The sequence below is a fragment of the Octopus bimaculoides genome, chromosome 19 (assembly GCF_001194135.2).
Source record: "Octopus bimaculoides isolate UCB-OBI-ISO-001 chromosome 19, ASM119413v2, whole genome shotgun sequence".
Taxonomy (NCBI): domain Eukaryota; kingdom Metazoa; phylum Mollusca; class Cephalopoda; order Octopoda; family Octopodidae; genus Octopus; species Octopus bimaculoides.
This window is the reverse complement of record NC_068999.1, coordinates 53,585,254-53,602,753: the sequence shown is the minus strand read 5'-3', so window position 1 is coordinate 53,602,753 and position 17,500 is coordinate 53,585,254. Positions and strand designations below refer to the sequence as shown.

At 38.6% G+C, this 17,500-nt stretch overlaps 1 protein-coding gene across 2 annotated transcripts in view; it reads left to right on the top strand.

Annotated features, from left to right (window-relative positions):
* The window catches only part of LOC106875403 (serine-rich adhesin for platelets), a 30,395-nt gene that overhangs the window by 5,185 nt on the left and 7,710 nt on the right, over positions 1-17,500 (top strand). For both annotated transcript variants that reach the window (XM_052974654.1, XM_014923512.2), the window contains exons 2-12: positions 1,498-1,652; positions 3,657-3,715; positions 4,598-4,781; positions 6,233-6,408; positions 7,428-7,529; positions 8,514-8,626; positions 8,961-14,123; positions 15,118-15,196; positions 15,372-15,514; positions 16,443-16,553; positions 17,248-17,433. In XM_052974654.1, coding sequence (XP_052830614.1) covers positions 1,533-1,652; positions 3,657-3,715; positions 4,598-4,781; positions 6,233-6,408; positions 7,428-7,529; positions 8,514-8,626; positions 8,961-14,123; positions 15,118-15,196; positions 15,372-15,514; positions 16,443-16,553; positions 17,248-17,433 — 6,436 coding nt within the window. In that variant the 5' untranslated portion in view covers positions 1,498-1,532. The remainder of the gene's footprint in view (positions 1-1,497; positions 1,653-3,656; positions 3,716-4,597; positions 4,782-6,232; positions 6,409-7,427; positions 7,530-8,513; positions 8,627-8,960; positions 14,124-15,117; positions 15,197-15,371; positions 15,515-16,442; positions 16,554-17,247; positions 17,434-17,500) is intronic.

The following is a 17,500-nucleotide window of genomic DNA, read 5'->3' as shown; positions in this document are numbered from 1 at the left end:
GGCCAACACTAATACAGTTGCTCTGTATTCTGTGAGACAAAAAAAGCCCTTGCTACTCTATGATGTGTTCAATTGCTAAGAGGGTAGATAGATAAGACAATACTGATTATAGAAAAAAAAGAAGAGAAAAAGCAGGATGAGTGAGTGACGGTAGTAAAGAATATGATAGTGGAAACAGTGATTGGTGTGAAAGAGTGGTAAAGCGTGGTAAAGCGTGATGGGTAGTAATAGAGATGGACAGCACCAAATGTGAATGATAGGTGGGAGTAACAGGTTCTTTGGAGGTAGGAAGTGATGACAGACGGTGCAAAAAGGGTGATGAAAGGAGTACCAGGTACCACCAACTTTACTAATACTGGCAGCATAATATGGGGAAATGAAGAGAAGGTGAGTGGAGAGGAGAAAGTGATCGGAAGATGAGAGGGTATCAAAGAGGTGGTGGAGAAGCTACAGAATGTAGACTTGATAAGAATGCATTGGGTGAGAAACTTAGATGTGTATTATAATAATAATAATTTTTTCTACTAAATGCACAAGGCTTGAAGTTTTTGGTGCGGGGACGAGCCAACTACATCAATCCCAGTGTTCCACTGGTACTTAATTTATCGACCCCAAAAAGATGAAAGGCAAAGTCGACCTCAGCGGAATTTGAAATCAGAACATAAAGATGGACAAAATGCTGGTAAGCATTTTGCCCAGTGTGCTAATGATTCTGCCAGCTCACCACCTTATATGATGATAATAATAATGAACTTATTGTATAAAGTGCTCAAGTGCACTACAACTCATCAGAAAAAGTAGCCAAAAGTGCATGAACAATGCATAGAATAATGCACAGGAAGTGAACAGTGAACGAGTTGTTTGAAACAAGGATGGAGACATCAGGTGTACTGTTGATGAATTTTGAAAAGCATGGAAGTTTTGAAGGATGTGGGTAGTTTATTCCATGCTTCAACAATTCTGAGCATGAAAAAATGTTTCTGAAAGTCATGAGTGCTGTGATGTTAACTGATTTTGTAACCATGTCCACAAGTGTTAGACATTTAGAATTCAAAAAGGTTTCCAAAGTTGTTATTGGAAAGACGGTGGATAATCTTGTGGATGTCTACCAAGTCAGTTGCCACATGTCGGAGCTTTAATGTGTCCATGCCCAGAGAAGCAAGACATTCCGAGTATGGTAGATGCCTGATGACATATTTACACATGCACAATACTAGATTTTTTTTAGTTAAAACTCCTGATATATTTTGGGCAGTAAATCCTGCTTCAACCACCATAGCAATTCATACTACTGAGTACAAAATTTGCAAATCTCTCCACATCAGCACGGGAGAATAACTGAAAATCCTAGTCCAAAAAGAAAAGGAAAATTATGAATAAAACACAAAATGAGATTGCAAATTATAAAATAGTGTTTCATATATTTTTCCTCTCTTTAATGATTTGAAACCCTTATGCCATCTGTCATTTGTGTTTTTTCTTCTTTCTTTGTTTTAGGAGCTGAACACTGGTCACTGTGGTAGTCAGAAAATATGAAGAACATCACAGATTTTGTCTTCCGAAGGCAAGTTGGACTGAAAGATGTCCAGTCATACATCAAATTTGTAGAGAGCCTTCTGGAATACAAAGCTACCACACCACATGCTAATGAGGTAATTACTCTAAATTAGTTTTCTTTGATTTTTAGACTTTTCATTTGACCTCTTATTTTAACTTTTTTCTTTTCTTACCTCCTTTTATTATTTTTATTTTCTTTTTAATAATCCTTTGCTGTAACTGTAAGGTGTCGGGTTTCATAGTATACTAATGCGTGTCCCAGTTTTCTCTGGTTCACTTCCACAACGGTATGATGATGTCTAACATTGGCACAAGTCTCCTAAGAACTAGTTGAACATCAGTAGTTCCTTACCACATAGCTAGCTATTTGTTCATTTGTTTGTTTCTATTTTTCCATACTAACAAAGAATGAACAGATATGGCAGTGTGGTTAAGAAGAACACTTTGAAATTACACAGTTCCAGGTTCAGTCCTGCGTGGCACTTTAAGCAAGGGTCTTCTATAGCCCCTGGTCAACCAATGCCTTGCGAGGGAATTTGGTAGACAGAAACTGCATTGAAGTCATAGATATAAACAGACATATATAGGTATATATGTGTGTGTTTGTGTCTCACAAACACATTACTTGGCAACCTGTGTTGGTTTGTTTACATCCTTGTGACTTAACAGTTCAGCAAAAGAGACCAATAGAATAAGTATCATACTTTAAAAAATAGGTACCGGGATTGAGTTGTTTGACTAAAAATCCTTTGCTCCAGCATGGCCACAGTCAAATGACTGAAACAAGTAAAAGAATAAAAGATTGAAGTGTTTTATATCTGGATGCTCTTCCACCATCTTATTTTTGCATGTTTTTCAGGTAAGGAGGAATTTCATTGTATAACAAAATTTTCTTTTCTTTTTCTTTGTTGTGCCTTTGGTCAGTGTTATTTCCTATTTGTTCTTTGCTTCATTGCTCTGAAACAAATGTAGTTTTAATTCTCAGTTCAAACTGTCCTTGAAATCTCTAATTGTAATCTCTCTTTCAGTTGGAACCATTTAAATTCTATATTTACTCCTATTTATTTTTATTACATGTTGTGAGCATTGTCTTGTTCGGAGGTGTTAACAGTTGCTGATGTCTGTTGGTTTAACTTGGTAAAACCAGCAGCTAAATCTTCCCCATAGGAAAAATGTTGAATATATGTATAAGCACAGGCATGACTGTGAGGTTAAGAAGCTTGCTTCCTAACAATGTGGTCTTGGGTTCAGTTCCACTACACAGCATCTTTGGCAAGTGTCTTTTACTGCAGCCCTGGGCTAACCAAAGCCTTGCAAGTAGATTTCGTAGACATAAACTAAAAGGTACTTACAGTGTGTGTGTGTGCGCGTGCATGTGTGCATGCATGTATCTGTCTTTGTGTTTATCCTCCATCACAACTTGACAACTGTTGTTGGTTTGTTTATGTCCTTAGCAACTCAGCAAAAGAAATCGATAAAAAAAATGCCAAGTTTAAAAGATAGTGCTAGGGTTGATTTGTTCAACTTAAATACTTCAAGGTAGTGCCCCAGCATGGTCACAGTCCAATGAGTGAAACAAGTAAAAGATAAAAATATACACAACAACAGACTTCCTGGACATAACCCACCAGAAAAGAAGGCCTGGTCATGTTTGAAGTGGCAGTCAAATGAAGCATTGTTGCTGAGTGTTGTGTTGAATATAGTCTTCCTGAATGGATACATCCAGCTCTAAAGCACATTTATGCTTCAGTCTGGCACAAGGTTATATCACTTCACCCTGCACTCGTAAATGGTTGTTATTGTTGTTGTTATGGTTCTGCCCTGGTCTACCAAACTTTATGATAAAAGAAGTGTCCTGATTGTGACTACCCAATCATTTATTCAGACACAGTCTATCATGGATTACTATACAGTGAGTCTTTTTTTGTTTTTCTAAGACAGTTGGGTGTGATATGAAAGAAATTTGGCTGCTTTTCTAGCAGCTTGAGTAACTCTCTTGCTTTTCATTTGCTGTACTATTATTGTTGTTGTTGAAAGATTTATCAGGAACATTTTTTCACAAATTTGATAAATTCACTGATATTCTCTTGATTTACCAGCCATGTGAACTATCTGGTCACTGCCGAGCCACATTTCTCATGGATTTCAGTCCTGATGGGTAAGAATTTTTCTTTCTCTCTGTCTCTCTCAATGTTAGTAGTCATTCTAAGAGACTTTCAGTTACTGAAGTCTGTAGACTCCATCAAATGCTTTTAAAAGGTGACAATGGCCAAAACACTTAACTCAAAATTGCCTCACTTTTCGCTGTCCAGCCACCAACAAGGCTCAGTTCAAGTTATTTACCAATTGATATTATTTTCATTTCTTCTTCATTTCACTTCAGCTCAGTGATCTATCTATTTGTATATCTATTGATATATCTCTCTATTTGGATAACATTTGATATATCAGTAGGTCACCTACCTCTTATATCTACTTTCCCTTCTGCCAATGTATGTGTCTTGTTTACTTTCATACTACCAATAAGCATTTAAACCTAATAAGAAAAGAAAAAAAATTAACAATAACAGTGCTCCAGCATGGCCACAGGTTTTGTTCTGAAACACATAGATAATAAGAATGCAACTTCCACAGCTTTTTGCTAACTAATTCAACTGTCTATTGATATATCTTTTAAAGCATAAAGTTATAGATCTTCGTGACATTGTTTCATTATGTTAAACATTTCAGTTGTGCTCGTAATTTGAACACACAAATACAGAATAATATAATACACTTTCTCCCTCCCCTTCACACCCTCTAATAGTATAGACCTCTCTCCCTCTTTCTTGTTTTCCCTTCCTATTCACTGATTTAACTATTCCCCATTTCATTTCTTTCTCTGACTCCCTTTCTTTCCTTTCTCTCGCTCTATATCTAATTCTACATTTGAGTTATAACCTCCTTTGATTATGTAAGTGTAACACATGGATGAAACAAGAAAGAATGTAGGAACAAGTAGAATTATAAAAATAATAATAACAATGTCTTCTTTGCTTAGCTCAAGAATGGCTTCTTCTCATGGTGACCACTCTGTGCGCATTACTGATATTGTAACACGGAAGTGCACGCACATCTTGCAGGGCCATCCGAGAACACCATGGTGTCTAGCATTCCATCCATCTGCCAATGACATCCTGGCATCCGGTTGTCTTGGAGGAGAGGTCAGAATCTGGGACTTACATGTAAGTAAACATTAGATATCAGTGTTGTCTGTGGTCTTCTATCTTTTGTTTGTTGGGTGTTGAAATATATGCCACCACAATTCTGTCTGACGTCAAATTCTGTTACACCATATCTATTACTAACATTCATAAACACTCATGTCTTCTCTCTCTCTCTCTCACACACAATATGATTATATACATATACATAATGTCCCTTCTGCACATACACCACACCTTGTACGTTATAATTGTTCCACATATTCATTTATGCATGCAGGCATGTTTACTTTGTATGTACACACGTGCATCCATTCACCACACCCATGTGTATACATAGACACATTTACTTTCAATATGTTGTGAAGGTATAGGTATGAGTCAGCATACTCTCACAATGCAGTTTCTGTACTGCAAAAAAAACATTCATACACTCTCGTGTATGTGTACACACTTGCATGCATACATAAGTGCTAAAACTCACATCAGCATGCACACACATTCACCCTCTTATAATATACACACACGTTTACATGTATCCACACATCATATATGTGCGTGTAGCTTAGTGGTTAGGGTGTTAAACTCATTCTCATAAGATTGTGGTTTCAATTCCTGGACTGGGTAGTGTGTTGTGTTCTTGAGCAAAGCATTTCATTACATGTTGCTCCAGTCCACCTCAGATAGCAAAAATGTGTAATCCCAACACAGAATCCAGGAAACTGGCTTTATGAGCCCATGGCTCAAGTAGGACCTTTGATCCTTTTGAAATATATATCTATATGTTTGTATATGTATATTGTTTTTTTTTTTTATGTTGAGTTATGATAAAAACAGTTTTACATTAAATTGCAAAGGCACATGGCTCAGTGGTTAGAGCATCAGGCTCACATTCATGAGGTAGTGAGTTTGATTCCCAGGCCGGACTGTGTGTTGTGCTCTTGAGCAAGACTCTTCATTTCACATTGCTCCAGTTCACTCGGCTGTAGAAACAAGTTGCGACATCACTGGTGCCAAGCTGTATCAGCCTTTGCCTTTCCCTTGGATAACATCAGTGACATGGAAAGGGGAAGCTGGTATCCCATTGTCATTCATAACCGAAAGGTATCTTTCCCCTTTATCATATGCACATATAGTGGCATGGAGAGAGAAGGCTGGTATGCATAGGCCACTGCTGGTCTTCCATAAACAACCTTGCCCAGACTTCTCCTTTGGAGAGTAACTTAATAGGTGCAATCCCATTGTCATTCATGACCAAAGTAGGTCTTTACTCTTTTACATTAAGCCAAAAGATTGCTTAAAACTTTTTGTAGAACATATATTCATTGATCTTTTACAAGAATAGTGTTGTCAATGGCTTCCAAGTCTCAGATGAAGGCTAAGCAGGCCAATACTTCAAAGCCACTGTCACTGCTATTTTTGTTAAATAATCTTGTCTTGCACCTGTTCAACAGAAATTTCTTTGATTTCAGGGTCGTGGCAGTGAAGTGTGGACTGCACCACATGGTTCTGTAATTGCCACTTTAGCTTTTCATCCAACAGACCATGTGTTAGTCTTTGCCACTGCTGATGAGATTTACTTCTGGGATTGGAGTAAAAGCCAGCCGTTTGCTTGCTGTAAGACAGCCCGTAGTTTTGAGAGAGTCAGGTGAGTACACTTTTAAATCTCTTTAATCTGTTTAATGTACTAAATTTAACTAATTAGTTAGCTTCGATAAATAGTCATCTAGGTATCTAAACCAGTTAATTAGTTTAGCCTAGTTAGCTATGCCTGGCTCAGCAACTACTCTTCTGGCTGACAAGCTCAGCTGGTTACATGATTGGCTAACTGGCTTGGCTAGCCGCACGACTGGCTCAACAGGCTCGGCTAGCCGCACGGCTGGCTAACTGACTTGGCTAACCACATGGCTGGCTAACTGGCTCAGCCAGCCACACAACTGGCTAACAGGCTCGCCACCCAACTGGCTAACTTGCTCTGCTAGCTACACAATTAGGTTATAAACACTGTATTAGAAAGCCTGTCCAACTTATGCCAGCATGGAAAAGTGGATGTAAAACAATCATGCTGATAACAGCAGCATAGCTATCTTTGTGTAATAATTCTTTTGCCTCTTTAGTTATGGATGTTCTCAAGATTTGTTTTTTTAACATTTCAAAACAGCTATTTGTCTGAACCTACAGTGTTCTACCTTTTTTTAAAAGTTTAATGTTTCTCTTGGAGCCTGGTGTTGCCATCCGGTTTCACCAGTCCTCAGTCAAATCGTCCAACCCATGCTAGCATGGAAAGCGGACGTTAAACGATGATGATGATGATGATGATGATGATGAATGAAAAAAACTGTCTCAGTTTACATGTCATTCGTTGCCTCAATCAATCTGTCAACAATCAGTTGCAGATGTGTATGGAGTGTCGTTACCTGGTGTCGTATTCAGCTGAGCATGAAATAGCCCTTCCAGACTTGCAAGTTTTACATTTGACACAGCTGTTTGACTTTATCATTATCTATATCACTGCAGCCACCTCTCCTGTACATACCATCTCGTCTTTGGTACCCATCCTCTTTCTCATTAGCATAGTGGTTAACTCTAAAAGAAATCAAAGGCAAAGGTTATATAAGATGTGAATGTAATGTAATCGTTTTTTTTTTTTCATTTTTCACTTTCCAGATGGCTCTGCTTTGATCCTCTTGGTCATTATCTCTACACAGGGATTGCCAATAACACAACCATCCAGCCACGGATCCATGTAGGAAACAGGAGCTCAACTGGGTAAACAGAGCTTATTTCACATCTTGTTTGTTTGTTTCTATAAGAGAGAAAGAGTGAGTGAGTGAATATATATCACATTATTTCTCTTTTAACTTTATTAATTTCAATTATTATTATTTTGGTTTGGCTCAGGTTCAATCTTATTCCTGGTAAGAATTATGTGGATAGTGGGTTACTACCTGTAACCTGGAGTATCCACAAGTTTTCAGCAGTCTTTCAAGTCCTTAGAACCCTCCTGATAATCCTTGCTGTCCCTAAGAGACAAATTTTCTATAGGGGTTGGGCATTCTATTTCAATTTCTTTCAGCCATTTGTCTATATCTTGGCTTACTGTTCCCAGCAAACCAATTATTATAGGCATGACCTTTACTGTTTGCATTCTCTAAATTCTTCCCATTTCAAACTTTATTATTCTTTCATCCTTTCGGGTCGATGAAATAAGTACAGTTAAGCACTGGAGTTGATGTAATCAACTTGTTCCCTCCCTACAAAATTTCAAGCCCTGTGCTTATAACAGAAAGCATCGTTGTTGTTGTTGTTGTTATATCAGCCTTTTGAAGGTGGGAGCTGGCAGTGTCATTAGCACCCCAGACAAATTGATTAGCAATATTTAATCTGTCTTTATGTTCTGAGTTCAAATTCTGCTGTGGTTGACTTTGCCTTTCATCCTTTCAGGGTTGAGGAAATAAGTACCAGTCGAGCACTGGGGTCAATGTAATTGACTTAACCCCTCCTCAAAATTTCAGGCCTTGCACCTGTAATAGAAAGGATTATTATATCAGCCTTTATTTGATCCATTTTGGAAGAACCCAAGCCATCAACCTTGTCTTTATATATATCTAGGCCCATTTTATCTAACGCGTCCTTCCTTTTTAAAGAAGTATGATTCTGAGGCTCCTTTGCTGTGTTTTCGTTAAAAGACTGTCCTACCTGATTTAGTCCTTATCTTTTTACACAACATACACATATATACATTTTTTTCAGACTCCGTTCAGATTTGAGAAGCAGACGGCGACAAATTCAAGAACGTTATCAGGAAGTCTTGCGCCAGTATCAAAATTATGAAAGATCCCAGAGTGAAATCCCCAGTACTCTTGGTAAATTTTCAGCTTAATTTCAAGAACATTATATTTTTATTTAATTTTTAATGATATTTATTTAGTGATTTTGAGAAGATTCCTCAAGTTTTATTTGTGATGAGCTAGACATTAATTCTGTGGTAGCATGGCAAGGGTCAGTGGTTCAGGTTCTGTCTGTAGCTTTTCACTTCCATTCGGATTCTGAGTTGTAGTAGAGATGATTGTTGTTTTTGAATAAGTTCGTTCCCACTGTTGGCAGCAGTTCCCATAATGTCATTGATATATCTCCCAGTGATCAAGTGTTTTCTTTCATCTTTGTTCAAGAACTAAATACCATTCCTTTGTTTTTCAGACTCTAGTATTCCTACTTCCATGGGCCTTGATGACGAACTGTTGCCATATGTCAGTTTGATAGCACCACAGTCTCCAGTCCATGAAGATAACCTTCGCTATGCACGTCAGTATGCTGCTGAGATTTCTGAAGTAGTACGTGGTGCCCTGGATGATGCTCGCCTTTCCATTCAAAACCTACAGGACAGACCACGCAGGCGTCAAGATTTTATTGGTGCTTCTTATCACTCTGCTTTCTATAACCCAACAAGATCTGCTGCTTCTGCTGCTGCTGCTGCTGCTTCAACTGCTGTACCTTCAACATCATCTGTAAATTTTTCTACTCCAGTATCTGACTACGATTTGAACCTTAGTCCAACTGACTCATCCCTGCAGAGTGATATTAACTATTCTAGCAGTCAAAGACAGCCAATTAGGAGGTCCAGTCTTTTGAATTCCTTGCCCAGTACAGTGTTGACCAATTCCAGTCCTGCTGATCAATCATCCTTTGACAGTCACCGGCTTGGCCAACTAGGTAGAAGTAGTAGTAGTAATAGTAATAGCAGTAGTAGTAATAACACCACTAGTAATACAGATTCTAGGTTAACAAACTCAGATGCTGTAAATAAACAAGTCTCTTCTGATTTTTCCCGTCCCTCTAGGTTGCTAGCATGGAGGCCACTTCCTCAACCTTTCCGACGGCGCCTGTTATACAAGCACTCAAATAACGGAGGCAGTGACCCTGATTTGCCCATGCCTTGGATGATGAGACCTTCCACAGCTTCTTCTCTGTCTGCTAGTAGCGGCAGCAGCAGCAGTGGTAATGGCTGTGGCACCAGTCGTGGTCCAAACACAAAAAATCAGTCGACTGGTTCGAGCACTTCTACACTTAGTAACTTATCCTCGTCAGTATTGAACAGTCACCATTTGAACAGTTCTTTTCCAGATCCCAGTTTGAGCCCTGGATGTAATGGTGAATCTACTGAAAACTTTAAGTCTTCTCCCTCCCCCTCCTCTTCTGCTTCTTTCTCTTCTTCTGCTTCCTCTGCTTCTTCTTTTTCTTCTTCATTTTCTACTGAGGATATTTCCAAAAACAACAGTACCATTTCTACTCCTGTCAGTTCTGAAAACATATTTCCTTTTGTGACTTCCATCTCTGCTGCTGCTTCTGCTGCTCCTGATACTTCACCATCTTCTGCTAGATCATTGTCTTCTGCCAGTTCTTCACCGGCATCATTATCATATGGGTCATCAATGTCAAAGAAAGACTTGTACTCTACACTCGCCCCTCGTCCTTTTCCTAATACTACCAGTATTCACTCAGAAACAAACGATCTCTTTGCCTCAAACATTAATGACCAACATAATTTGAATTTGGCACCTAATTCTTCGGAAGATACGAAATACTATTCTCTAGTTAATAATAAAAATAATAGTAGTAGTAGAATCAGTGCTAATAATGATAATGATAATAAACATAATACTGATGAAGCATGTTCAGAATCAATGCCATTGTTATCTTTCTGTCCAAAATGTAAGTTAGTGTCTCATAGAAACCAGTCTAAAAGAAATAAGGACTCTTCAGATAGGAAAGTATCCAGATTTTCTGAATACTTCAGTAAAACTTGTAGCTGTACAGCTTCAGTTGATTCTGATGTCAGTTCAACTAGTAAAAAATCTTTAGTTTCTGACAAACTCTCATCAGATCTTGCTGTCCGTACCAGCACCAATGGCCATAATGGAGTCTATTCTGAAAAATCATTTTCTTCTCTGGCTTCTACTTCTAATTATACCCCTACTTCATCCTCTTCTCATTCTGCTAGTGTTGCCGATTACAAATGGTCAACTGGTCTCTCTTATGGTTCTGACAAATCAACTAAAACCTCTCTTCTTCGCCTTAATCAGAAATCGTCTTATGGTAAGAATAGAAATGTTACCTGCAATTCCTCGTCTTCCTTCAGAAAATTCCCCAAGACTTTTCCTGCAGCTAGTCTAACCTCTTCTGATACTCCTATAATGACACAGGATATCAAGAATTCAGACACTGCTGTACCATTATCCCAGGTATCTCTTCCTGGTAAAAACTCTTCTGTCTGGTCACGAAAACACTCTTTTAGTCAGTACACTGACTCAGTTAAGAAAAACCTCCTGTTCAATTTAACTAATTCTCTAAAACGACCCTTCTCGTCTTCTACTGATGAAGACAGCCATGTTAAGATGAAGTTTCCTCGCAACGACCAGTCTCAGTCGTCTTACAACTCCAATTCCATGGATCTCAATGGCACCAGCACTAGTGGCAGCAATGCTCTCTTAAATTCATCTTTTACTCCAGTCTCTCCTTCTCCTTCTCCCGTATCATCTGCTGAACATTCAGAATTACTCTTCCCAGAAATTCAGAGCAACAACCCAGCCTCTTCGGCTTTCAACATTGCAGAAGCTGGATTGAGCCATGCTAGTACCTCTATGGCAGCATCAGTTCTGAAGACTCCCCCCATGGCAAGTACCAGTGTCTCCATGAGATTAACACCAAATGTAGAGTGTGTCTCCCAAAACAACAACTGTGATGAAATAGATACTGACAGTAGTAACAGCTTTATCCCATCTCCTTCGACCACTCTCAACAACTCTACTTGTAATAACGATAATAATAATAATAATAATAATAATAGTAATAGTAATAATAATAGTAATAGTAATAGTAATAATAATAATAATAATAATAGTAATAGTAAAAACAACAATAAGTATCATAATAGTGAACTTTTTGAAATGCAGTCTTGCCCAACTACAACTTCAGGCAGAATGCCTTCAATGTCTCCATTTAGGTCTATTAGCATGAATAACAGCTTGCCTCAAAACCTATCAGAACGGCTGGATGCCTGTAAAATGAACTTACAAATTCTTGAGACTCTGAGTTCAACATACAGGCAAGATACTACTAACAGTGTATCTCCATCTATCCCTGCTACATTCACACTTCAGACAAATAACCGAATCTCTCCACCCCCACCTTTGCCTGACCACATTCCTATTTCATGTCCTGAGATGAGCAGGAGTAGTAATTTACCAACTAACATTTTACCATCTTTTTCGAAAAGCTCTTCTAAATCCGAAGCTTCTACCAGCATTTCTGAATCTCCAGTAGCATCAACATCTGGCCAACCTGTTCCCAGTACCAGTTCATGTAGTGATAACCCTCTTCTACCTGCTCAGAACAATGAGGAAAATTCTGAAAGTAGTAATTCTAGTAGCACAGCCAAACCATGTTTGCGACAGGCTGGAGCACTTAAATCAGCTTTCCATTCAATTTGTCGAGCTCTAAGTATTACTGGTACTACACAGACAGCAACTGAAGCAATATACACATCGCAACACTCCAGCACAGCGATAGGTCATAGAAATAGTTTATCTGTTTCAACAACAACAATCACCACAAGACCTTTGTGTTCAGTGAGCTCTAGTGTTGGCAATGAAGGGAAGAGTTCTAAAAGACCACGTTATGAAGAAAACAAGCGATTAGATCTCCCTCAGAAGTCTCTTGTCCCCACCATTTGTAGTTCCACTACAGTGTCCACTGATGTTAATTATACTACTACTACTACTACTGCACCGTCTTGGCAGCAATCTTCTGAAACTGTCTCTGTTACTAATAGTATTTTAACATCTGTATCTTGTGCTACAAGTAGCCAACATACACCCTGTGCCACGCCTATTTATTCTTCCTCCACATCACATAGTTCTTCCCTAAAAGACTCTTGTAATTATTTTCCCCTCCTTCCTTTAACATCATCAACTTCTCTGCCCACTCATTCACCGAGCTCAAATCTGCCCAGATCTACGGATGATTCTAGATCTTTTTCTTCTGCCTTCTCTTGCAGTTCTTCTCAAGCAGCTCAGTCAACATATTCCAGCTCTTCGCTCTGTCCTTCGTCAGTTTCCACATCCTCTCTGTCTTCACCGCTTGCCTCTGCTACTAGAATTTCTCCAGAAAAATACAAATCTAGTTCTAAAAGATGCCCTGGACATAGTTCTGTCAGAAACTCCCATTCTGCTGCTGCTGCTGCCACTGGTAACTATAGCAATAATCATGGTTTTGATTCTAACAAAGTGCCACATGAACAACAGCATTATGAGTCAAGTACCTCAACAGAGTCAGAGAGTCTCTTACATTCTCCAGAAGAAAACTTGAATTGTTCAATTGGTCATTTATCAGCTGCCAGTGGTTCGAGTTCTTCTCTAGACAGTAATGATATCTCCATACAATCAACATCTAATTCAGGGACTTCACGAAAGAGTCATCGGCCCACAAAATCCTCTCGTTTGAGATTACATAACCCTGTCCCCTCTACTAGTAGTGTATGTTCTACTCATCCTAATCAAGGTTCTAGTCGTACGACTAGAGAAAATAATTTCAGTAAGTCATTAGGTCAGTGTCATAAGGACAGTGTTGAGCTCCAGCCCACACATTCCACGACCCACACTGGTCAGACATCACAACATCTGCCCTTTGACCCAAGCTATGCTCCCAATCAATATTCCATACCTGATTCTAATCCAAACCTATCTTTACTCAACTGGGAAGATATGGATTCTTCCCGAATGTACTCTGCTGATTTGGATTCTTCAGACAACCTGTCTGCATCTTCAAATATTTATGATCTCCCACCTTATGAAGAATCCAGTCGTCAAAACAGACGGAGTTTCTCGCAGTATCCAGAGAGGCCAGAACTGCTGCCCTCTGCTCACAGCATTAGCCGTCCAGAAAACCCTCAAGGTGTTGACCTCTCTAACAGTGAAAGTTTACCAGTTAACATTAATGATAATCCAGGTGCTGCGACTAATGAGGCCTTTGATACACTGTGTGCAGTTGCATCAGCTACCTGTGATATAACTGAAGTGACTGCACGTCTGCATCAAGAACTGGATGAGCTAGATCGACGCATGGCATCATTACAACAGCGCTGTGCAGCACGTTTGGCCAGAGTGCAAGTGCCGTCGCGGGAAGTTGTGAATTTAGAGAGATGGAGTGCTAACCACAATGTTGATGAGTTTGTGTGCAGTGTGCGCAACACTTTAGATGGAATAGCTCAGTTGCGGCGTCATGAGCGTCTTGTGCATATGCAACAGTTGGTTTCATTGCCTGGAGGCATGACTAGCACTGCCAGTTTTGGTGGAAGCAGACTGGGTAAGTACATTCTTGATTAACGTCTTGCAACACATTGACTTGCCTTCTCTTAATCTGTATGATCCTTACAACTGTTTTACAGTGTTCCTTTATGTGGAAGAGTGTAGGCTGGAAACATTAAAGACTTTTTCAATTCCCAAGCGTTATACTAATACATCTGTCTTCGTCTTTTGGTTTTTTTTTTTGTAAATTCTCCCCCTATATATATATGTTTGATGGAGCTTCTACAGCTATTTCCAGTAGTTCAATTGACCATGTAGTTCTCATTGTCCCAAGTTTCTCTAGGTCATTTAGTTACAGAGCAACTAATCTGAGGATTTGACCCAATAGGATCAAATTGACTATATGGCATCTTGTGTTCCTGTTATGAATTAGTTAAAGGATAAAGGTCAGTGGTTATGACCTTTGTAGGCCATTTAAGACTGGTGCAGTTGATGAGGTTGATGTTCAGTTTCAATGTTTGTGGGTTAATGTTTTGGAGGAAAAATCTGTGTAAGGACGGAATTGAGAAGATTGCAACCCAAGACAAGAAGGATGAGGCAAAGTGTTTAGTACAGGATTAAGGAGTAGAATCACAGCAAAGGCAATTGCAAGTGGAAGGATGTCAAAGGAGTTTAGGTAGCTGGAGGGATAGGCATAAAGTTGAAAAGTATAGAGACGGCTGTAATAACAGTGGCAGAGTCAAAGAGAGGAGATTACATGCAAATAAGCTTGTAGTGATAGTATGTTTGTGAGGAATTGTTTAGGAGCTGTTTAATTGCTCGACTATAGCCAGCCAATGCCGTGAGTAGATTTGATTGACAGAAACCGTGTAAGTTCATTATGTGTGTAGATACATATAAGTGCAGTATGGCTTCTGAGTACATGTGAATGACAACAATCGCTAATGTTGATGGAATGATGGAGGATTCTGTTTTCTAATTATAGTTTCCAATTTTGATGTATAAGTGAGAAAATCTGAGATTGGTCTTTCTTTCTATATGTTTCTTTGCAGATGAGTCGGCTCGGTTATCAACAGAGGCTCGTGAGGAGATATCTCGTAACTTACAGCGAGAGGTCAATACTCAAACCAAGTAAGTATTGAGTTGATGTCCTGCTTTTTGAAATAGCTTCTGTACAATTAGCACAACTTAATTTGTTTTTGTCGCTTGTTTATATGTGTATATGTACACACACACACACACACAAGTAAGTATACATGTTTTTGTAGATCATCATCATCGTTTAATGGACATTCATTTCTTACAGGTTACTGCGACTCCAAGAACGTATCTTGCAACGATTACGCCAGCGTCAAATCCATCATCATTATGTGAACACAGGCAGTTTAGAAGATGCTTCATCACGCCCAAGTGATACTCTTCAGGCTGCTATTAATAGGGCTATTGCAGGTAATTTCACCTCCTCTCTCTCGTTTCAACCCTTCTTTCTCTATTATGCTCTCCCCCCCCTCTCTCTCTCACTGGCTATCTGTTCAATTGCTTTGGTGTATGTAAAATTAAGTTCTTTGTTGTTTATCAAGATAATCAGACCAAACCTTGTGCTGCTCTGTCCGTTGTATTGTTCCCCCTTAATTCCCTAAGCCAAAGGAACCAAAACATTATGCAGCTTGACCTTGTGTAACTGTCAGAAAGCAGAGGAATTTCACTTCAAAAACGTGAAGAAACAAAACCTTGTCTCACCTTTTATCTTTGTTTTAGTCCTTGGACCGTGGCCTTTGCTGGAGCATCACCTTCAAAGGTTTAGTCAAACAAACCTACCTCAGTATTTTTTTTTTAAAGTCTGGTATTATTCTATCAGTTTTTTTTTTTTACTGAACTAATAAGTTACAGGGACATAAACAAACCAACATCAGTGGTGGTGGTGGTGCAACACATACATACTGAACAAGGAAGGAAAGTAATATTTCCCCATGGCCAAATGTCTTTTTTACAGATAGTGAGTGGAAATGAATGACACTGCTTGTATGACAGTGACATTCATTTACAATTAGCATGTGATGTCAAGACTGGAAAACAAACATACATATACAACAGGCTTCTTTGATTTTGTGTTTGCCAATTCTACTTATAAGGCTGTGGTCAACCCAGGGTTATAGTGCCTAAGGTGCAATGTAGTGTGACTGAACCTAGAATCCTGTGGTTGAGAAGCAAACTTAACCACATTGCCTTATCTTTAGTGATAAAGAATTTTATTTTTTACTTGAGCATAATTCTTCACCTAAACCCCAAACTTCTGTCTAGAATCCTATCACCACGATTGGTCAAGAATTGCAGCTTTAGAATGATATTTGTGTTTCTTTTCTCCTCCACTTGTCAGGTGCTTTCTTGGGAAGAGGTGAAATTGCTGTTGCAACTAATATTATCAACTTGACACATCGCATCCAACGGTGGGACTTCAAGAAACTAGAACTCCCTGACCTTACTTACAGTAAGTATCACTTTTCTTATTGATTGATTGATTGATTGATATATGTATACACACACACATTCTTTTACTTGTTTCAGTCATTTGACTGTGGCCATGCTGGAGCACCACCTTAAAAGGCTTTTTAGTTGAAGGAATGAGCCCCAGAACTTATTCACTGTAAGCCTAGTACTTATTTTATCGGTTACTTTTGCTGAACCGCTAGATTTGATTGTGAAATATGTCTATTAAACATGGATATATTAACTTTAAATTGCATATTGTTTTGTAAAACTGATGTAACTTCACAACTGAGAAAAAAAATTGAAAGAACTTAGAAAGAAAAGGAAACAGGATAAAAGTTTATCACAAACCTATATCAGACAAACTGAATTATCAGGCACCTATTTGTCTTACAACACTTAGAATCTTTTATGCCCATACCCTCGCTTGTTTATTACTGATCTTCCAACTTAAATTTCAATATGAAAAAATGTGAATTAAGCTCTATTTTTTTGGCATAGATAAAGGTGATGTTTCAAATATACCTTTAAGATGGCAAAAAGCAATTTTTAAAATTTTGTTGAATATTCTCTTCTCAACTAAATTTGCCCATATACTACATCAATTTGTATGCTGGAAAATACAGCATCACCTTTTGTAACACATTGGTTTTTTTTTCATATCTCAGTGTATATTTATGTATGTATACTTATAGTCAGTGACAATGTGATAGTTCCACATTGTAAACTACACAATGGTGCTAGCTGTGATATATCCCAAGATGGTTCTTTACTGGCAACATTTGTGCCAACACATCGAGGATTCCCTGATGACACTGTCTTAGCCATCTACTCCCTGCAAGAAGATTCTCTTGGACAGTGCTTGTTCACCAAGGGTTTTGGTAAGTCATCATTTTCTCTTTCACTCTTTGTATTATTACTACTACTAATGCTGCTACTACTACTATA